General features: G+C 39.8%; 1 protein-coding gene across 4 annotated transcripts in view; it reads left to right on the top strand.

Moving 5' to 3' along the window:
• The first annotated feature begins 4159 nt into the window (after positions 1-4159).
• Positions 4160-23020, top strand: part of LOC140503257 (uncharacterized) — a 25411-nt gene continuing 6550 nt past the window's right edge. For 2 of the 4 annotated variants that reach the window (XR_011966758.1, XR_011966757.1), the window contains exons 1-5: positions 4160-4411; positions 5036-5105; positions 8660-8786; positions 9271-9366; positions 16331-17865. Coding sequence is in view for 2 of the 4 variants with exons in the window: in XM_072607058.1 (XP_072463159.1) it covers positions 5073-5105; positions 8660-8786; positions 9271-9366; positions 16331-17538 (1464 nt within the window). In the remaining 2 variants the exon portion in view is untranslated. Of the gene's footprint in view, positions 4412-4670; positions 4807-5035; positions 5106-8659; positions 8787-9270; positions 9367-16330; positions 22997-23020 lie in introns of those variants that run through there. The other 2 variants (XM_072607058.1, XM_072607059.1) reach the window with 2 other exon arrangements.

Here is a 23020-nt window from a genome sequence, read left to right as displayed (position 1 = left end):
GAGATTTTCAAAGTTAACTTTGAAAGCCAAGAAATAAATAGAACAAAAAATGAGAAGACAGTTTGTAGCAGCAAGGACTCCAGGAGACACAGGAGGGCCAGCTGTACAGGTTCTTAGATCTGCTTTTTTAAAAGGAAAGCAATTTTTGGGTGGTCAACAATCTACTTTAATCAAACACATAGATCATTCACTTACTGCAGGGGAAAAAGTCAGCACCCTGAACTTCAGAGAAAATACAGAGAAATAAAGACCCATAGACAGGGCTTCCAACCGTCTGACCATAAGCAATACATACATCACAAATCAAAAGACAGATCCAGCTGTCTGACCATTACTTACATACATAGTTACCAGACAGAAAAGCACCAATGTTTGGTTGGCTCCTTAGTAGCTACCCAGAGTCTGGCCTGGCCAAACTAATACTTCCAGTGAGTAAGAGCAAAACAAACCTTACCTCAGAGTATATATATATATATATGCTTTTGAGAGCCTGAGGGCATCACAGCCCTTGAGAACCAGTGCCTCCTTAGAAGTTAACAATATAGAAATTAGTCATAAATCTAATATCCTATCCAATACTTCTTAGGAGGTAAATTTAATATGGAGTTTAAAATCTGGAAAAACAATATGAAGAAATAAAAATGTAGATCAGTTTCTATGAAAAATACAAATGCTAAAATATTAGATAACAGATATTAGCATTACATTTAAAACATTACTTTTGGCCAGAGGGGTCAAACATAGCCAAGGAGCTGCATGCCCCCCGCAGCACTCCCACATATGGCCCAAACCAGATTAAAATGTAACTGGGTAATGTTTAGCAAAATAAATACGAAAACAATGAAGTATAGATAGCATTACATGTTAAAATTAAGTCAATACGTGTCCCATAGGGATCCCTATGTACATATTAGTGTCCCCTGTTTCCATTTGAGGTTGACACCACTTCTCTTGACCACACATAGTTTATATGAGATGAAAGGTTCCATCAACATCAGAAAAACTATTAACTACAATGCAACAAATAAATAATATAATCTGAAATAACTACAAGTGATTATATCAACAGATGCACAAACATTCTTAGATAAAATCCAACATTCACTTTGGATTAAAAAAAAAACTTAAAAGAATATCCATAGAAACATTTTTCCTTGACAAAATGAAAAGTAGAGCCACTATATTATTCTAAGGAAAAACAAGAATTCTCACAAAAAAGGTGTAAAACACTATTTTACTTTTACCATTTTTACTCGACATTGTATTTTTTTTTGAGACAATGATTTTCATTATTTCAAATCTTCTATTTGGCAATCTCAAATATACTCATTTTAAAAAGTTTTAATAAAGTATTTATATAAGAACTAGGATCTGAAAAGCTTACAAAATATCACTGCTCTACAGACTTGTATTCAAAATTTTAAAATATTTATTATGTTTATTTCCTTCAATTTTAAGGCATAACCTAGCCATTCAAAATAGAAGATTCTAATTCTGTGCTAGTTTCTTTTACAGTATATTGCCAGGCCTAGAGGCCTGAGGGCTACCCGAGTCTTCTTACCTCACCTCCCGAGGTCTTCGGTTGGCCAAACCGGATGCTCGTATGAGAGAAAGGACGTTCCAGAGTCGAACAAGGGTTGAGCTTTATTACAGGGTTCTGGTTACAAGTGCAGGGGAATTCTTCCTTAGGAGGGAAAGAGAAAGATCTCCCAAGGAGGCAAAGATCTTACAATAAGAGATTGGAAGTAGAAGTATAAGCGGGGAGAGAGGGGGAGGGGAGAGAGGAGAGAGGAAAAGCGGAGCCTTGTTGTCCTGTCCGCTCCCGCCCCTCCGCCCAAGAGAACTTTCAGGCTTTCCTGATCCTACTTAAGCTCTCCAGCAGCATAGTTTGCATCTGAATACCGTGCCTGTTAGGTAACTAGGTGTGCTCCAATCCGGGACAATCTCGAGGGCGGGGAGAGCTCTCTCCCATCACGTTTCTCACGGGAAGAGGCGGAAATATACGAGATAGCTCGGTTCACCTCGATTCCCAGCCGTTTCCTGGGGGGCCTCGTGAGAACTCTAAGATTTAGAAGTTCCCACCTTTACCAGCCCGAGACTGTCCACATGGAATTGAGCTTCCAACCCTAGCAGTATATAAACCAGTAGCACTGATTCAAATTTCTGTGTTTTCCATTAAAAAAAAAATACACCATAGCAATGCGTAAAATACTGAAAAACTAAAGTAGTTTTCAAAATTAATAGGTAACAGATACTTATTTTTCTTTTGAAAACACTAATTTAATTATTATTCATGAACAAAACAGATTAGAGTACATTTCAAAGTTTACAATCAACTTTCCATTATCCTAAGGTAGGATTCTCTTTTTAGATTATTTGCAGAGGGTGCCATTGATGGGGTACAGGTCCAAGCAGAGACCTTCTCCCCTTACCCCAAAAGAATGTGAGTCCCATTTGTCCATAGGCCCTGGAAAACCGCACCTCATACTCTCCTCAAATATTCCCACTTAATCTGGTTTTTCATGCTTTTCACTTCCCCATCAAAATCGATTTTCTTAGTTCCCGTGTCTGACCTCTAATTACATCAGCTACTGGCTACTCTCAACAAGACCCTCCTTAAACCCCTCCTCCAGTCACCTCAGACCACTTGACCATCCCTAGATCCCTCCCACAGTCTTTCTGTACATAAGATCCCTCTTGCCTCTATGAAGGTACTCATTCAATCTAGCTCAGATTCAATCTGATTGAGATTCAATCTGGCCCACTGACATTAGGGTTACAAATGGCCAGATTCCTTAAGAGTCTAGCCAATGGTGAGATTTCTTAAGAGTCTGGCCAATATGGTGAATCTTTAATAAACTTTGTTTTTCTTTGGCTGAAAGAAGGCTTGAGTCGAATTCATTCAGGCAGAACCTGGCAGTCAGCATTTTAGGGTCCTGAGCGACCCATAAACCTCAACAACATGAAGACATGTTCATCTTTGTTAAGTGAGATCAACGACCTCAAAAATGTGCTCACATACCAGGAATCAGAAGTGTAGTACTCTAGAGAGCCAAAGAATTCTCTTTCTGTCTCCAACTGTGGCTCAGCATATCAGGAAGATATTTTAGAAACAAGTAGGTCATCTCTTCCCCCCACTTACCCCCTCCCCCAAAAAAACTCTTCAAGTAATCACATGTGAAAGGACAGTTGTGGTGATGACCTCCTAAGTGGTACAGTCAGGCCATTCCCAGCATGAAGTGGCAGAAAGTTGATCAGTAGTAAGGAGGTAAAAGCTGAGTCTCCAGTTTGTCTGAAGTCAGGTCTTCATCATATAGCTTATTTCGATTCAATTTAGCAAATATTTATTGAAAGTGCTACAAATTCTCCGAGTACTTGACACTGTATTGAAAATTCTAGCAATTGCAGTTAGATGGGGAAATTATTTAAGAGGGAGTATCACTGGGAATGACGTCATCCTTTGTAGATTTCACAGAAGTGTATCCACAGCGTCCGACGTCACAATCAGAAACTTACCAGAGACAAATCAAGCAAGCGTTAAGGAGATGACGTTAACCCACTGAAGTGACTCATATTCTTAATTTACTAGCCATGACACGTAAGAAAAAGTATCCCAATGAGAAATCCCTAGAGAGACGGTAATTAAACTTGATCGGTCACGTCCAGCTCCTGGTGACCCCATGGACTTTACGTTCCGGGGGGTTTTCTTGGCAAAGATGCTGGTTCCTTCTCCAACGTGTCCCTGTTTTACAGATGAGGAACTGAGGCAAACAGGGGTCACATAGCTAATAAGTGTCTGAGGTCGAATTTGAACCCAGACCTTCCTGATTCCGGGTCCCGTTCTCTCTCCACTGTATCACCTAGCTGCCCCCAGTAACGGACCTACGTAGAGATGAACGTGCTTTATATAACCAACAAACCTACTATGAATAATTGCAAAGTTAATTTCCATATTTAATGAGCAGTAAAGTACTGGAGTTGCTTTATAAAATTTTATAAAATCAGATTTTTTTGAAAACAAATTTCTGCTTTTTAAGCCTGAGCCCTCGGAGCACGCGCACAAGTCCCCTTTGGCCACAGAACTACGTTTCCCAGAAGTCCCCGAGGGATGGTTGCCATGGGAATGGTCGGCTGCGCTGGCCTGCGATCGGCGCACCGCGCTTCCGCTTCCGCTAGCTGTGGTTTGGTTCTGGGAGGGCCCGGCCCCTCTGCCCGGTGTGTGGCCCCGAGGATCCTCCCCCCTCTGCCTCCACCCCCACCCCGCGAGCTGTGGGGCCCGGAGCTGCGTGGGCGAGGAGGCGTCGTGCTCTGCGCGGGGGGAGCCGTAACGGGGGACCATGGGCCCACAAACACGCACAGCGAGCCGCGGCCGGGGACAGGAGGAGGCGGCCCGCGGGCAGGCTGGGAGCGAGTGAGGCGGCAACGAGGCCCGGGGAGGGGCGGGGCGCCGGGACTCTGAGCGGAGGGGGGCGGGGCGCAGGGACTCTGAGCGGAGGGGGGCGGGGCGCAGGGACTCTGAGCGGAGGGGGGCGGGGCGCAGGGACTCTGAGCGGAGGGGGGGCGGGGCGCCGGCGGGCCCCCAGCAGCGTCAGGGGAGGGGGCGGGGCAGGAGGGGCGGGGCGCCGGCGGGCCCCCAGCAGCATCGTGGGAAGGGGGCGGGGCAGGAGGGGAGCGAGAGAAATTGACGCGACTCGGCAGCCCTGGGTTTTGGGGGCGAGCCTGGGGTGCGGGGTGCCGTCATCAGGAAGCTGGCACGGTGTCAGGGTGTTAGGGGCCACCCGTGTGAGATGTCTGAGAGGCTGCCAGGTCAGCCTGAGGGTCGTGCGGGCAGAGGTCGTTGTGGGAGCCCGAGAGCTTATGAGGTCCCCCAGTGAAACAGGGTCCAAAGAAGCCCGGGGGAGCCCCGCCGTCCTCGGGCGGGGCCACAAAAGGGATGGATGAGTTAAGAGAAGGGTTTTGATGGTGGGGGAGGCAAGGGCACGTGGCCCCCCGGGTGGAGCGAGAGCCGCTGGCAAAGGCCGTTCTGCTCTTCTAGGCACGCTGGGGGAGGGCCCTGCTGATCCTCGGAGGGCATGGTCCCGGTCATCGTCACCCCTCGAGCCAAGGTAAGCAGGAGCTCCGCATTTCTCAGCCTTTCCCTGGCAGGCTCCAAGCGGGGCTGGCTACTTTCTCTTCTCCAGGGACCCAGGAGACTTGACATCACCTGAGGAGCCGCATTCTTTCCTACCAAGTGCTTTGAAGCCTTTTTGTGTCGTGGAGACCTTTTGGACAATCTGGGGAAGCCAGTGTGCTTAAATGCAGAAAACAAATACGCAGAATTACAAAAGAAACCAATTACATTAAAATGCAGTTATTGAGATATTTAGAAAGTAAATTTCTAGATCTCAGGTTAAAAGATCCCTGTGCTACATGTTCCCTCTTGATAACCCGCAGCCGGATGATGCAGTAAGTAGAGTGCTAGACTTGGAGTCAGAAGACCTGAGTTCAGATGCAGCCTCAGTCACTTCCAGTTGATCTCTCTCTCCCACCTCCAATCCCTCTTCCACTTAGCTGCCAAAAGGATTTTTCTACAGCATAGGTCTACCCAAGACACCATCCTGCTCAATGAACTCTGTTGACTCAGGATCAAATATAAAAGTCTCTGGTACTTAAAGTTCTCTCCATCACTGACCCCTTCCTACCTCCCACTTTTCTTGCACTTTGTTTCCCTTCAAGCACTGGAGCATAAACCATATATGCTGCCTTAGAACACTCCATATCCCAACTCTGTACATCTATACCAGCTTTCTTGCATGCCCCAAGTTCTCTCCTTTCTCACTTCCAGCGTGTAGTTTCCCTGCTTCCTTCAGAACTCAAGTTAAAGCCCACCTTCTTCAGGAAGCCTTCCCGGTTCCTTTGTCTGCCCTTGCCTTCCATTTATTCTGCATTAATCTTGTATGTATGTGGTTCTTTATTGTCTCTCCCGTTGGTCTGTGAGCTCCTTGGGGGTAGGGCCCATGTTTTTGGCTTTCTTTGTATCCCCAGTGCTTAGCACTGTACCAAACACGTAGTAATTGCTTATCATTTATTAACTGACTAATTCAAGATGCTCAAGTAGTATGTGCCCAGCACTAGGAAAAGGATGGCAGAGAACTATAAAAGAACATCTATTTCCAGGTGGAGAGTAGACTGGACACCTGCGCATTGGAAGCAAGAATGTCTTCTCTGGAGGGAAGTGCGAGAGGGCGTATTTTAGGGGCAGAAATAGATTAGTAGCATACAAATGCACATTGCATAGGGAAGAATCCACAGGGAATAATTTCAAAGTTCTCTCCAGGACTGTGGATAGAAACAAAACTTATGTGAAAGAGAATTTGTCAGCCAAGAAAACATAAGACTTCACATTTTTCTTTATATGGATGGAATTCAAATGGAGTTGGATATTTGAGAGAATACCTAAATTGGATATGCAAAAGGTTAACTGTCAGATTAGTAGTAAGCTCCTTCGCTTTGGTAAGTAACAATGTAGTCAGTATTGTGAACTTGTAATGAGACAGATGGTTGTATTTTCTCTTCCTAGAACCAGGCAAGAACAAAGCACACAGTTAAGAGGATCCTAAGTTGCAGATCATCATGGTGTTCTTATTGGTGATAGAAGGGAATCCAGGTTGTCATGAGGTATCTTTAAGGACCACCCATGAGGAAAGTCAAGAACCTGAATGGACTAATGTTTTATAGTGAGGATGCAGAATAGGTCCCGTTGATGTTTGTGAGTGGGAGCAGTGATCAGGAAAAAGTTGGGGTGAGAAATGGGGAAATCCAGTTTGAGAGGAAAGAGTGAAGCAATGGTGTGCGTAAGGAGGATCTAGGCTATGTCTTTGTTTCCAAAGGCTGAATGTGGAGGAGATTTGAAAGGAGGGATGTTGGTAACTTAGCAGTTTTGAGTTGTGAATGTTGCACTCATCAAAGATGAAGGGCAGCATGGAAAGGTAAAATGTGGGCCAGGTGCTCTCATCGTTTGGGAAAGTGAGAGCAGTTCTTAGGACTGGATAGATATATGGCAGAAGGTAGACCATTTGCAGCTTCTGCTCTGAGTAATTCTGACTAAACATGAAAACTAACCCTAAACTAAACCACTTTCCTCAAGTGATGTAACTGTGGGTCTTGCAGAAGACTTGATGATCCTGTCCCCACAAACACAAGTTGGAGAGTGGTTGCTACAGATGGGACAGGATAACCATGACCTTGTCAGTAAAGGTATGTTAGCCTTGTAACATCCAAGAGCTATCGGTAGCATGACTATAGGCAAGAAACCAGGCACTGTCATGTGTTCAGGGGTCAGGCATCAAGTGTCCCCACCAGGTGCAAAAACCAACGATTAAGCTATTTGAGTCACCAGAAGAATATTTCAGGTCACCATTTGCTATATAAATTTGTAACTTTGACAAGCATTTAGGTGGAAATTCCAACAATATTTAACAACATAAAGACACAGAAATGCAATAATATTGACCAGAGAATGCAATGACAAATAAAGAATGGTGGGAGGGCAGGCTAATAGAGCTGATGACTAATGCTGAAAGAAAGGGGAGAAAAGAATTGGGTGGCTTGTGGCAGACAGGTAAGGCCTTCTGTAAGGCCCTTTAATTTTTGGTATTTGGGGGAGGGGTCATTTACATATGTTAGCCTGAATTTCTCAACCAATGAATTCTAATTATTCCCTTGGCTTTACAGTCCAAGAGGCCAAATACACCACTGATGTATGAACTGTAGATAGGGTTGGTCTTTGTATTGGGTCCAAGATGGAACCAGTTTCCCTTTACACCTCTACCCATTTTACTCTTTATTTGGGGACAATTTGCCCAGGGTTATACAGCTAGGAAGTATCTGAGTCTGGATTTGAACTCAAGTCTTCCTAAATTTAGGTCTAGTGCTTTATCCACATGTCCACATTCAGCAGCACTGCAGATCTTTCACCCTGCTTTAGATTCTGATCCCCAGTGAGCTGCATCCTGGTGCTCAATAAATGCTTGCCTTCAAGTGCTGTGGGCCTTTAGTATTGTGAAAGCTACTCCATGTATTTTGATCTAACATCAGGACTCTTCCAAAGTAGTCAGTAAACATTTATTAAATGCCTTCTGTGTACCAAATAGGAGGCAGCTAGGTGGTGCAGTGGATAAAGCATCGGACCTGGAGTCAGGAAGACCTGAGCTCAAACCTGGCCTCGAACGCTTATTGGCCATGTGACCCTGGGCAGGTCACTTCATCCCATTTGCCTCTGTTTCCTCATTTGTAAAATGAGCTGGTGGAGGAAATGGCAAACCTGAAGAGTAGGACATGACTGAAACAACAACAGATGTGCCAGTTGCTGTGTTAAATGCTAGAGACACAAATAAGAAACAGAGAGTCCCTGTCCTGAAGGAGCTTACATTCTATTGAGGGAAGACAGTGCACAAAAGCAAAGTGAAAGAGGGAGGGTCTATGCCAGAAGGTACCCAGGACATGGGGTCCCAACCAGGCAGAGCAGCTGGTGGGAAATGATGAGCTGGCTGACATTCGGAGCCCACCTTCCAATCAGAAGGCTGAGGAGGTCTTTAATACTAAAGTTGAATCATTTGCTGATGAAAAGTACATGCAAGAGGGGAACCCTGGGTGATCAGGAATATGTTCAATGTTTCAGGAGTCAGTAACCTTCAAGGATGTGACTGTGGAATTCACCAGGGAGGAATGGAGGCAACTGGGCCCTGCTCAGAGGAACCTGTTCAGGGCAGTGACGCTGGAGAACTACAGGAACCTTGTCTTCCTGGGTAAAGGCTTTCCTCTGTGACTGAAAACCTGTTCACTGGGGTTTGTCTGCACTTTTGTTTGCTAGAGGCAACAGGGTGCCTGTAGAGTTTAGCTGAACTTTTGTCTGGGTGGGCAGGAATATTTTAGAATATATGTATTATGGAAAGATTCTTGAACCTTGAACTCAAGTGAAAGGTAGCTTCTGCTCCTTTTCCCAGGTGCATTGTGTGTTAGGTACATCTTCCCCATGGAGCTTCAGGGTCCTCTGTCTAAGGCGTTCTCTTCCCCATTCTTTGTTTTACTGGAGAAAAGGTCAACACCTAGTACTGTACCTTACATAAAGTGAATGCTTAATTAATCCTTATTAAATTAATGAAGCCCCTTTTTACTGCCCTCTGGCCTTCCTGCTACACATACTTCTTTTTGCCAGAAGAGGAAGGAGAGAAGATTCAATTCTAAACTGGCTTTCAGCCAAGATCTTTCCCATTTCTTTTCCTTGAGCAGGGCTTACAGTTGCCAAGTCAGATCTCATCTTCCTTTTGGAGAGAGGAGAAGCCCCATGGACTCTGCAGAGACAAATTCCAGGATGTGCTTCTTCAGGTAAGTGAGTAAAAATCAAACAGACGTGGGAGTCATTCTATAAACAATCAGGGATGTTCACTTCAGCCTTCTAACAGGGCAAAATTCCTCTCTGCTTTTTAAAACCCTTTATCTTTATTTCCTTCCTTTGTTAAAGAAAGAGATTTTTTATTTTTACAAGCACTCATTATATTTCCTACTCCTACTCTAATATTAAAGACAAAAAATATCAAACCCTCAAAACAAATATGCATAGTCCTACAAAATAAATTCTGATACTGAACATGTCCAGAAATATATGTCTTATTTTAAATCCATCACTTCCCTGGTAGAAAATGGTTAGAACGTTTAATCTTGAGTCCTCTGGATTCCAGGTTTTCATTGCATTGATTTGAGTTTTAAAAATCTTTCCGTTGTTTTTCTTTATAATATTATTGCCATTATATACATAGTTCTCCTGGTTCCGCTTATTTTATTCTGGTACCTCCGACACTGATCCTTTCATCGTTTAAAAAAAATTTGTTTTTGTGTATTCTCCCAAACAGCAAATATTCTTACTCTTCCTTTCCAACTTTGTTTTTGTTGAGTTATTTTTCAGTCACGTCTACCTCTTCATGACCCCATTTGGGTTTTCTTAGCAAAGATACTGGAATGGTTTGCCATTTCCTTCTCCAGCTCATTTTACAGATGAGGAAAGTGAGGCAAACAGGGCTAAGTGATTTGCCCTGGGTCACACGGCTAGTGAAGTGAGGATTGAGTTGTACTCAGGAAGATGAGTCTTCCTGACTCTAGGCCTAGCGCTCTATCCACTGAGCTGCCAGCTGAGCTAAAGAGACCCTACATAAACCGTGAAGGGATTTGAACCCTGAATTTTCTCCTTAAAATTGGGAAGAAAATAAAAACATAACGCTATTATGAATATGTGTAGTTAAGGAAAACAAATTTCTCTGTTGGCTGTGTTCAAAACAATACATATCTAATTGTGCACTTGAGTCCTTGCCCTCTCCATCAGGAGGTGGGAAGCGCCGTTCATCAGGAGGCCTCCGGACCTGCCCTGTTCATTTTCTGACCAGAGCCACCAGGTCTTTCACAGTTGCTTAGGTATAGCGTATTAGCATTATTTAATTATTCCCCAGTTTCTGCTCTCTTTACTGCATCAGTTCATACAAGTCTTCCCCAGTTTCTGTAAAGCTGTCCCTTTCATCACTTCTTACGGCACACTAGTATTCCATCATGTTCATACAGCACAACGTGTTCCTCCGTTCCCAAATTTAAAGGCCCCCCTTCCGATTCCAGCTCATGTAAATATTTTTGCCCATTCTTAGTGAGATCCGAGTGAGCTTGCAGTGTCGCCGTTTGTCTCCTTCTGCAGCAGAGGTGTGGCTTCTCATTCCCTTAATCTCACTTTCTTTTCGCTGCCATTGTATTTCTCCTCCCCTCTGTTCTTTTAAAATCAAGACATAACAGGCCTTGCTTAATTAGACTCCTTCTGTGACCCATAGTGATTAAGGTTCAGGGGGGACACGTGTGTCATTTCCTCATGTTAGAATGTTATCGATGACTCCTTGATCATTCATGATCATTTTTGTGTTCCTCTTAGCTCCTGTATTTGAAGTCTTTCCATCAGGTCTGCTTCAAAGTCCTCTGTTTCATTAATGGTATGTTTTTTCCCCTATAGGATTATACTCAGTTTTGCTTGGCAAGTTATTTTTGGCTATAAGTCTATTGTCTTCTACAGTAGCATATTTCTTTTTTTTCTTTTTTTTTTTTGCTTCTTTGTAGTGGTGGCTGCTAATCATGTGTGATTCTGACTGTGTCTCTTGGTACTGGAATTCTTTCTGGCTGCCTGCAGTATTTTTCATTTGTCCTGGAAGCTCTGGATTTTGGTTATGATATTCCTGGAAATTTTTAGTTTTGAGATTTTTTTTGAAGGTAGTAGCTGGTGGATTCTTTTTATTTCCACTTTGCCCCCCTGGTTCTAAGCGCCCTAGGCAGTTTTCTTTTAAGATTTCTTGAAATATGATGTCTAGGTTCTTTTTTTTTTTTTTTGGTTCTGGTGTTCATATAGTCCAGAGATTCTTAAATTTTTTTCCCTCAATCTGTTTTCCAGGTCAGTTGTTTTTACTGTGAGATATCTTATTTTCCTCCTATTTTTCTAGCCTTTTGACTGTTTTAATATTTCTTGTTGTCTCATGAGGTCACTGGCTTCCATTTGGTCCACTCTAATTTTCATGGAGTTTGTTGCTTGGGCAATGTTTTGTTCTTCCATGCCACACTTATTAATTCACTTGCAGTTTTTTCTTCTATAGATCTTATTTCTTTTCCATTTTTTTCTCAAGCCTCTAATCTCATTTGTGAAAACATTCTTAACTCCTTTTTACAAACTCTTGCCTCATCTCCTCTAGCTGAATTTGTGTCCAAATTGTGTTTTTCTCCGAGAGTGTCACCTGTAGATGTTTTGGAGTCTTTGTCTTCTGGCTTTGTGTCTTGAACATCCCTGCCATCATAATAACTCGTTTTTTGTTTGTTTGCTCATTCTTCCAGCCTGCTTCCTGACTTTGGGATTTAAGTTAGGGCTGGACTCTACACACTTCTGGAAAGAAGGTCTGGACTGGTCCTATTGTGGCTTTCTTGAAGTATTGAGTGTCATGTTATTACAAGATCTTACAAGATCTTGCTGGAGACTTGCAAGCTTTCTGTTCCTGCAAAGTGGTCTGATCCAGGGAAGAATCTCCTTGCTTCCCCCTGGTCTGAGCTCTGCAATTTCCTGACAAGGGTTTGGGTCTGAATAAGAGTAGATACTGCTGTCCTCATTCACCGTCAACCAATGGGAAATACTGCTGGTTCGTAGTGACAGAATTATAGGCTCCTCTTCTCTCTGGGATTTTTACCCTGGTTATTCCTCTGTAGGTTTCAGACTAGTCTTTATGGGGAGCTCAGACCTAACTCTGCTTCTGAGGTCTGGGATACACTGCTGCTGCTTCTAAACATCTCTCTCTGAACACTGCTCAGGGCTTCCCTGCCTGCTAATACCACCCTGGGCAGAGGTTTGCTTCTCAGTCCACTCTAGATCCATGATCTAGAACTGAATGGCAGGTGCCAAAGCTGCCATTTGGCACCTCTTCCTGCACTCTAAAGGTGATGTATAGAGATCTGAAATCTTCTCTTGTCTGGTACACAACCTGTCCATGAATGCTGGAGTGTGTCATACAGGCCCTGAGCTCCTCATGAGACTGGTCCCCAGTATCCCCAGACTTCTTCCATTTCCTGATGCCAACCTGAGCAGGACAAATAATTCACTGTTTTTGGGTTTCCCCATCAAGATTCTTAGTGCATTTTCTAGATCTGTTTGGGGAAATTTAGGTAGGAGTGGTGGGAGCTCATGAGCTCACAGTACTGTTCTCTGCATCCTTTTCCTTTTTAAAAAAGAGAACGTCTTGATAAACTAGAATATAAAAAGAAGCTTCTTGATCCCCTCTTCCTTTCCCTTCTCTCCTAGGAGAGAGACTGTCACTTTGAGTTTAGACGGTAATCACTTGACTTTGGCAGAAAGCAGAAATCCCAAGTGACTGCAGAATTCTTCCAGTTCTCCTAACTAATGGGAAGTGATAGCCTCAGACTTCATCTTTTAAACCGTAAATCGTGGGATGTAAACACATTAGTACTTTGACAATCTCTTAGCATCTCTTTAGCAATCTGATAACCACATCCCACTTCCCTTCTCTCATCTTGTCTAATCACTTTGTTGTACTTTGGGTTGTAAGATCTTAGGACCTTGAAGGACACTGAGAGGCCTGTCATTAGGATGAGATAACTACACAGCTAATGAGTGCCTGAGGTGGAATTTGAATCTGGGTTTTCCTGACTTCTCTCTGACCCTATCCAAGTAGCCATTGCTGACTCAACTTAAGAACTTGAAGGCAGTTTCAAAGTCATCTAGTCCAATATCCTCCTTTCCCCCATTTTACAGATGAAAAAACTAAGGCTTTAGGAAGAGTAAAGTGACTTCCCAAGGGTCCAACTCTCTTCTCTTTGAATTCCCTTCTTCTGCTTTTTCTCCATCTCATTCTTCATATTTTTATGTGTTCCCCACCATTAGCTCCTTGAGGGCAGGGACTATCTTTTATCTCTTTTTGTATCTCCAGTGCTTAGCACAGTGCCTGGTACATAGTAGGCAATTAATAAATGTTTTTTGATTAATTGAATTTCTTTATCTTTTATAAATCATTGGCCAGATATTGGGGTTGACGTGTTTGAAGAAGTTAGTAATATCAATTACGTAGGTAAAAACTGGTTACTCAAACAGATGAACCTGACTTAACTGGGCCCTCCAAAGGGAGTGTGTCATGAAGCTTTATATTTGTTTTTTCTTATATTTAGTAAGTTGGAGCATTCTAATACATGTTGACAGTTTTCTTTTGACAACTGCTTCTTTCTATTTTTTCCCCATTTTTGGTATGAGTCTTTAAAGAATTCAAATTTTTTAAAAAAATTAATTTTCCAGATATATTAGACATCAGACTTTAAAAAATTTTCCCCAAAGTTGATTACTTCTCCTATTCCATCTGCTTGGTTTTGTTCATAAACAAGCTATTTAATTATATGTAATATGTTATCTATTTCAGTGTGGGGATGGGCTGGGGTGTGAGTGTGTGGGATAACCTCTGGGCCATGGATTTTTTACTGGTTTCCTGGATTTTTTCTGTGAAATTCTGGTTATCTGTATGGCTTTTCTTTCTGTATTGTACCTATTCTTCCTGGCATTTAACTTAATGGATATAAATATGCATGCTTCGCCCTTCATTTTCTTTTTCATCTTAAAGACTTTTAAAGACTCAAGGCACGTCCATTGTTTTTATGACTCAATTTTACTTACAGAAAGTTTATTCTCATTAATATTTCAAGCAGCAGAGGTGAATGGGACTTTTGTATTTCAATGTTTCATCGATGCACTTCATTTTTTAAACAATAATCACTTTCTGACCCTTGACCCCATGTCCCCCTTCAGTATCACCCCCCCCAGAAGGTCAGAACAGGCCAGTTTAGTGGTTGTAATTGACAAGAGAGTGTGATGTCGCACTTACTTTGGCAACAAGTCTTAGTAGAGAGGAAGGAAGTGTTTTCCACCGTAGACACCTGGAAATCCATTGGTCGTTGCATTCTGTAACCATTGCCTGTGACCTCAGTCATTACATTTATCCAAATCTTTTAAAGGTAGCTTTTTTGTCTTTTGATATATTTGTTTGTAGAATTGTTGTCATGTCTTTTTTGTTCCTCTGGTTTTTCTTTCTTTGCGTAAGTTTTTCCCGTGTTTTTCTGAACTCCTCATATTTGTCACTGATTGCAGGACAATTATATTCCATTATGTTCTTATGGTTTTTTGTCGTACCCATTTGATTAGCAGAACACTTTGGAACTGTACTTTGTTCATAGATTTTTACTATGTAAAAAGTCCTGAATGTTTTGGTATTCATGGGACCTTTCTGTCATTGACTTTCATAATAGTCAGTATTTACGTAACACTTGTAAGATTTACAGAGCACTGTATATGTATACATACATGTGTAATCTCATTTGATGGGTTATTGTGACCCTTTAAGGTAGGTGCTGTCATCTCCATTTTATAGACATGACTGAAAGATGTTAAGAAGCCCAAGGGTCTGAAGCAGGCTTTCTTACTCCAAGTCCATTACTCATTCACCACACCAAATAGTTCAGATTTGTTCTAATTTTAAATGTTCTTCTTCAAGTTGAATCTGAACATGAACCCGTCATCCTGAACTCCTTACTAGTCCTGTACTTGTGCACTTTTGCCTGTGCTCTTTTGAATCTAATTGCAGAATCTGAATTTTCCTAATGAAAAGTAAACATTTTTATTTTAGCCCATTATTTCCAACCTGTCAAGACTGTAATCTTATTTAAGATTAGGTAAACCTTGTATCAGCTGTAATATTAATAATGGTGCTTTACATATTTTTTTTTTAACATGAAAACCCTTGATGTTTTTAATAAAAATGTTGAATGCAGAATTTCGGATGTGGTGCATTTAGCTACTGACTTGTATGTATCATCACATAAATTCATTTCTCTGTATTGTGAGCAGTTTAATCTTTAGAATCTTTTGCAGATAAGCTGATGAAATCTACATGCGTGGTACCTTTAGCAAGCTTTGATAACTAGTCAAGAAATTATCCAGTTAAAGACACAAGGTTTTTTTTCCCTGTTCCAGGTTTCCTAATGTTCCATATTATATCTTAATGATTGATACTTTTTAAAGAGTTGATAAAGCATCTGTTTGCTTACAGATAACTAGATTTTGATAAAAGATGGCATCATGTTTATCCATTTGTAGCTTCTTGAGTATTTATCTTAATAGATATTTATCTAAAGTTTATAAAAAATAATTCTCTAATAATCTCTCTCCATATATGTGTGTATGTATATATAAATATATATGTACATAATTTTTTTAAGTAGCCTGAAGTGTAATTCATTTAGTCTTTTGTACTTGAACCCCATTTAAAGCAGCAAGATACTGTCTCCTCACATTTGTTGGGTGTCAATTAAATGGTAGCTAGGTGGCATAAAAGATGGAATGCTGGGGCTGGTATCAGGAAGACCCAAGTTTAGATCCCACCTCAGATGTTCTCAAGCTAATGACCTTGAGTGAATTGCTTAGCCTCTGTCTACATTGGTTTCCTCATTTGTAAAAATGGAGATAATAATAGAACCTAGCTGCCAAGTTGCAAAGAGAAAGTAAAGTAATGCTGATAAAGTACTGTGCAAATCTTAAAATACTGTATAAAAGCTGTCTATCAGTGATTTTGATGATAACTTGTTATTAACAATGTCAGTCTTACCATTTGTTAGACTATTGATCATTTTCTTTGATAAAGAAGATAAAAATTTGAACTTAACTATAAAGCAATTTCTTTTCTCTTAATAGATAAGAGTGTTTGTTGACATTTTTTTCCCTTAATTTCAGATTGCCCTTGTTGGGAGCCTCGGTGTGAAGCAACTGAAATTCCGGTATGCAGTATTTCTATGGAAGAGTCATCCAAGGGAAAACTCAAAACAGATTATTTCATGAATTCTAAGTTAGGAGAAATTTTAGAATCAGATGCTGGATTAGAACAACAAGATAGCCACCAAAACCTCTCAAAGCAGACAACAGTCATAGAAAGAAAAACTCCTATTTTAAAAGCCAGTGAATGTGATGTATTTGGAAAAAGTTTTGGTGTAGGGACGCTTCTGATTACACAAAAGAGAGTTCGAACAAGGAAATATTTAAGTAAATGTGGTCAGCAGTGGTCAGATGAAAGGAAGCATAATGGACTCTTTTCTAAGAAGCTTTGCAGATCTAAATACAGTAAGTCATTTGGTTGCCATTCAGAAATTACTGAACATCACAGAAAATATACTGAAGAAAAGTCATGTGAATGTAATAATTATGGAAAGCCCTTTGACAGGAGTAGATCTCCTCCTGACCATAAGAGAGTTCATACTGAGAAATCCTTTGAATGTAAGGGATATGTGAAATCCTTTAAATGGCATGGACATTTGACAGAGTATAAGAGAATTCATACTGGAGAGAAGCCCTTTGAATGTAATGACTGTGGGAAATCCTTTCGATGGAATGGAGAGTTAATTGCACATAAGAGAATTCATACTGGAGAGAAACCCTTTGAATGTAATGACTGTGGAAAGTCATTTACATGGAGTGGACAGCTTACTGAACACAAGAGAATTCATACTGGAGAGAAACCATTTAAATGTAGAGAATGTGGGAAATCCTTCAACCGTGGTGGACACCTAACCAGACATAAGCGAATCCATACCGGAGAGAAACCCTTTCAATGTAGTGAGTGTGGGAAATGCTTTATCCGAAGTTGGCAGCTTACCACACATAAGAGGATTCATACTGGAGAAAAACCCTTTGAATGTGGTGAATGTGGGAAGTGCTTTATTCAGTGTGGAGACCTCACTAGACATAAGAGAATTCATACTGGAGTGAAACCCTTTGAATGTAACGAATGTGGAAAATCCTTTAGCTGGAAGCAAGAGCTTACGGCACATATGAGAATTCATACTGGAGAGAGACCTTTTGAATGTCATGAATGTGGGAAATCCTTTAGGTGGAGACAGCAACTTACTGCACATAAGAGAATGCATACTGGAGAGAAACTCCTGTGAATGCAATTAAAGTGTTACAGTTTAGCTGACATCAAGACCTTACCAAACATGACAAAATTCCTATCAGAGAATTGTCTTTTGAGTGTGTTAAGTGTGAGAAATATTTTAGCTGGAGTGGGCACCTTTACCAGCCCTTTTGGCCAGACTGGATTAAAACTTCGCTTGAGCTACTGAATGTAAACAGTCCTTTAGCTCACATCAGGACCTTTCTGAGCATAAGAAGATTCATATGAGGGAGGAAACTCCTGGAGAACATCAGTTTTATTGGATTATGCATCATCTTGAAATGACCACATCCAATACCCACCTTTTTATGCCATCTATAAGGTATTAATCATTTTTTGTTGTTGTTGGACAGTTACCGTGATTTCATTTGTTTAGGAAACACCTTCAGCTAGTGCAAGTCAGTGTCTACTCTGTAACTTAAGAGTCTTAAAGATTTTATTGGGGGACACAGGTGTTATAACTTAACTAGGGTCACAGCTAGTATGTCAAAGGTGGGACTTGAACCCAATCCTTACTAGCTTGTGATTATGCAGGGCTCCCACTCCAAGTTTAAATATATTTAATTTTAAAACCTCTGGATATTTTAGAGTCATAAATCATGTTTCTTTTAGTTAGTTGGAAGAAGCCTAATGATTACTTGTAATAGGGTCAGTTTTAATTGCTTAATGTGTGAAAAGAGAGACAAAAACCAAAAATGCCCTTTAATTTAAAAAAAAATTATGGATTTTTAATTACTTGCATTTCCCACTGTGTCCTGACCCCACTCCATCCCAGAGAATTATCCCGTATAACAGAACAAAACTGAAACAAAACATTGAAAAAATTTGATATTATATTTGACATTCCACACCTACCTAGCTTACTGCACAGTCTGCAGAGAAGCACTGGGAAGTGTCTTCTCATGTCATCTTTAGGGTCAAGTTTTGTCTTTAAAATTTCAGAGCTTTCCATTTTCATTGTTTTCTTATTTTTTGCCCTTACATTGTTAGAATCATTGTGTATTTGTCATATTCCTGGATCTCCCTATTCCACTGTGTAAGTTCTTGTCTTTCCACGCTTCTCTGTAGTCATGTTCATCATTCCATCTAGCACAATAATGTTATTCTTCATTTATAACAATTTCTTTAGTTATTTTCCAGTCAGAGGAAATCCACTTTGTTTCTAGTTCTCCATAACCACAAAAAGCAGCTCTACAAATATTTTGATGTGAAAGGATATAGGAGATTCTTCTAGAACAAAATTTACTGTGCATCAGGTGAATTTTTTTTAAAAAGCAGGGATCGCAATCATATTAGGCAAAGCAAAACTAAAACTTTATCAGTAGCAATAAACAAGGAAATTCCATTGTTTAAAGGAGCCATAGATTGAGCCAGTATAAGTATTAAGCACGTACCAAATGTCAAATAAATGTAAATATCAAATACTAAACATCTTTCATATGCCATAACAATATAAACATACTACTGGGGGCACAGAGTAATGGAGATTTAAGTGAAAATAATGAAATTCAAAACAGTGAGTGAGTCAAAAGAAAAAATCATAGAAATGATAACTGAAGCAATAAAATTGATTCTTTGAAAATTAACAAGCCATTAGCCAGTGTAATTAAAAATGAAACATTTTTTTGAAAATCATCTAGATAAGTAACTTCTGGTCAAGAAGTCAGTCTTAATAGGAGGGTAGCCACCCATCTCCCACCTAACTCTACTTCAGCAAAACTACTTATCAAAACTGAAATTGGCATCAGACCAAATAATGATTAGGAAATCCAATGAGAAACTGTAGAAACCTTCCACCCTTGAAGTATACCAAAAGTCAGCTAGTAGCCCAAAGGGTAAGAGAAAATGACCATTTACCCCTACACCTCCCAAAAGCTAGTTCCACCTAGCATGATCATAGATCTAGAGTTAGATATAGTTCACAAGGCTCTCAAGCAAGAGTGGAGGGCTCCTCTGAGAAAGTGCCAAGGTCGTCAGAAAACCACAGGCTAGGGACTTTGCAAATCATCACAGCCAGCAGAGACTGACCATCACGGTTCCGACCAGGGTAGTAGCCTAGTACTTGAATGAGAACATTCCATGCCAAGGGCTCCGCGTTCCATAAGGATGTCCTGAAATTCCAAAGAGGCACATGAAGATCTATTCTGAACCTTCAAAATTCATCAGTACCCAACAGTACATCAGAAAACTGAGAGTGATATTCTTCTCTCCATCATCTACCACTCTGGGCAGCAATCTTATCCCTCTTTTAGTTCTCTTTTCTTCCCTAGATAGCTTAAAAACAACAGCTAAATCTTTGATAGCTTTAGGTTTACTGAACAGCTTCAGCTCATTCTCAGCTTTAGCATCTCTGGGACCAATAATGCCCAGCTGTTCTGCTTAGTTTTCATGACCTACCCTTGTTCCCCTTTCCATATACTTTCTTTTTAATTATTTTTATTTCTTTATTTGCTTGATTATTTAATTATTTACATTTTGAATACAAACACCAAATAAAATGTGCATCTCTATATGCAAAATGAAACAAAGATTGTGACTGAAACCGTATCCATTATGTGCAGCTTGCTTTTTTTTAAAGCACATATTAAAATCAACATATAATGTGACTTTCAAAGCTATCCTGCTTCTCTGCACTTCCCGACCTTGCCTCCGTTCTCTTCTATGTGCTGTAAAAACTGTTTCAGTGATCTTTTCGTTCTTGTATTTTCTTTTTCTGTAGCAACAGTAACACTAGACCACCACTTTCCTCTCCAATGGAAAAATAAACAAAACGCTTGTAATAAATATGGATTGTCAAAACATTCACCCCCTGGGCTCATCCAAGATGTATTTCTTATTTCTTGTACCTGGAATCCATCCCTTGTGTGAGGAGGTCAGTAGCATGCATCATCCTTAGGCGTCTGGAATCGTGCCTATCCCTTGTGTTGAACACAGTTCTTGAGTGTTTCAAAGTTATTTTTCTTCACAGTGTTGCAACTGTATAAATTGGAGGCTTTTTCTTTGGTACATATATGATCTGCGTACCTAAAAGGAGGTAAGGAGAAAGCGAAGAAAGAAGATTTTAGACCAGTGTCCCTAATGATAAAAATCTATGCAAAAGTATTACCATAACATTTAAAAGATTGTATTCCAGTGAACAGGTTGTATTTATACCAATAATGCAACTTCAGTAGGAGGAAAATTAAAAGCATAATGTGGTATTACCAAAAATAATTTTAAAAATTGCATGATTGTATCAATAGATGCAGAAAAGCTTTTAGCAAAATTGAACACCTGTTTCTTTTACAAATCCTAAAAGCACTGGAATAAGTGGATTTTCCTTAATGTGGTGAGTAGTTCTTTTATGATATGTAGTTCTGATACCTAAACCAAGGAAGGGTAAGATAATGTAAAACTGATATTCAAAAATTAAAAATAAAAACCTACCAAAAGACAAAAGTTTATCCAAAACACTCAATTTCATCAAGCTGGATTTATTCCAGGCATGCAAAGATAGCTCAACATTAAGAAAACAACATGAGGACATAAAACAACCACATGATTATAAAAGATTCAGAATCATCCCTTGACTAAATATATCACTTGTTTATACTATCTGTTGTACAAAGAGTATATGTAGGAGGAACATATATGTATATATATGTATAAATATATATACACATATATATGTAATTTTTATTTTAAAAAATCATCTGAAGCAAAGCTAATATTATGGCAATGGTAAAACACTAAAAGCTTAACCAATAAATACTGAAATAAGGCAAGGATGTCCCTTTCTAACACTCCTATCTTCCATAGTTCTAGAAATAATAGCAAGAGGAAAAAGGCAATAAAAAGAAGTTTAAGACATAATGACAGGCAGAGAGGAAACATCATTATTTCCCTATGACTTGAGAGTTTTCTTAGAAAATCTTAGGGAATCACCAAAGACAACTGAAATAAAAGCTAAAAGTTACAGATTATGAAATAAACCCACAAAAATCAACAGAATTTGTATATAGTGATATAAAAAACCCAGGGCACCAAGATTAGAAAGTGGAGTCCTATGAAAAATAACTACAAAATGCAAGAAATTTTTGGATCTTGATCTACCAAAGCAGGTATAGTTAGAATTGTGAATACTGAAATAACTGGAAGGATATTCAGTTTTCATGGCTAGGTAATGTCAATATTAAGATGATGGTACTACTTAAATTTACATATTTATTGCTACTAATCTCTATGGATTTAGACAACATAATAAAATTCATGTGGAGCAAGAAAAGATCTAGAAAATCAAGAGAAATTGTGGGGAAAAGAATGGATTGTGAATATGATTTCTAGACCTCAAACTATGTTATGAATCAGTAACCATCAAACACATCTGTTACAAGTTACAAAAGAGAGTAAAATCAATGGAACAAAACTAGGGAAGGAAAATTCAGAAATAATTGAATTCAGTAACCGCTAAATATAAACTCCCAAAGAAAGAACTCAATATTTAACAAGAATTTCGGGAGAAACTGGAAAGCACTCTGGTAGAAATTAGGTTAGATAAACAACTTATAACTCAACAAAATATAGCTTGATGGGAAACAATTTTTATAGCAAGTATGTCTGAGGTCTCATTTCTCAAATATATAGAGAACTGAGTCAAATTTATAAGAATACAAGCCATTCCCCAATTGATAAATGGTCAAAGGATACGAACAGGCAGTTTTCAGCCAAAATAAATCAAAGCTACTATGGCCATATGAAAAAAAGGTGTGCCAAATCACTATTGATCAGAGAAATGCAAATTAAAATAACTGAGGTGCCACCTCACATCTATCAGATTGGCTAATATGACAGAAAAAAATAACATGCAAATGTTGGAGAGCATGTGGAAAAACTGGGACATTGAAACGCTGTTGGCAAAGTTGTTAACTGATCCAACCATTCTTTAGAGCAATTTGGAACTAAGCCTTATTCTGTAAGACTCTGCATATCCTTTGATCCAGTAATACCACTACTAGGTCTATATATGATTGTAATGGAATACTGTTGTGCTATAAGAAATGACAAGCAGGATGATTTCAGAACAACCTGGAAAGACTTTTATAAGCTGATACACAGTGAAGTTGAAAAGAAGCAAGAGAACATTGTACACAGCAATACTGTCCAGTGATCAACTGTGGATGACTTAGTTATTCCCAGCAATACAGTGATTAAAGACAATTCCAAAGGACTCATGATGAAAAATGTTATCCACCTCCAGAGAAAGAACTGATGGAATCTGAATGCAGATGGAAACATTATTGTTCACTTTGTAAATTTTTTTCCTTTGATCCTTCATCTTCTTCCACAACATGACTAATATGGAAATATATTTTACATGATTGCACGTGCATAACCTATAAAAATTGTTTCAGAAGGGGGAGGTGAGCAAGGGAGAAAATTTGGAACTCAAAATAAAAAAAATTGAATGTTAAAAATTGTCTTTACATATAATTGGAGAA

Source organism: Notamacropus eugenii, chromosome 5 (assembly GCF_028372415.1).
Source record: "Notamacropus eugenii isolate mMacEug1 chromosome 5, mMacEug1.pri_v2, whole genome shotgun sequence".
Lineage (NCBI taxonomy): Eukaryota > Metazoa > Chordata > Mammalia > Diprotodontia > Macropodidae > Notamacropus > Notamacropus eugenii.
This window is presented reverse-complemented; position numbering and strand designations above follow the sequence as displayed.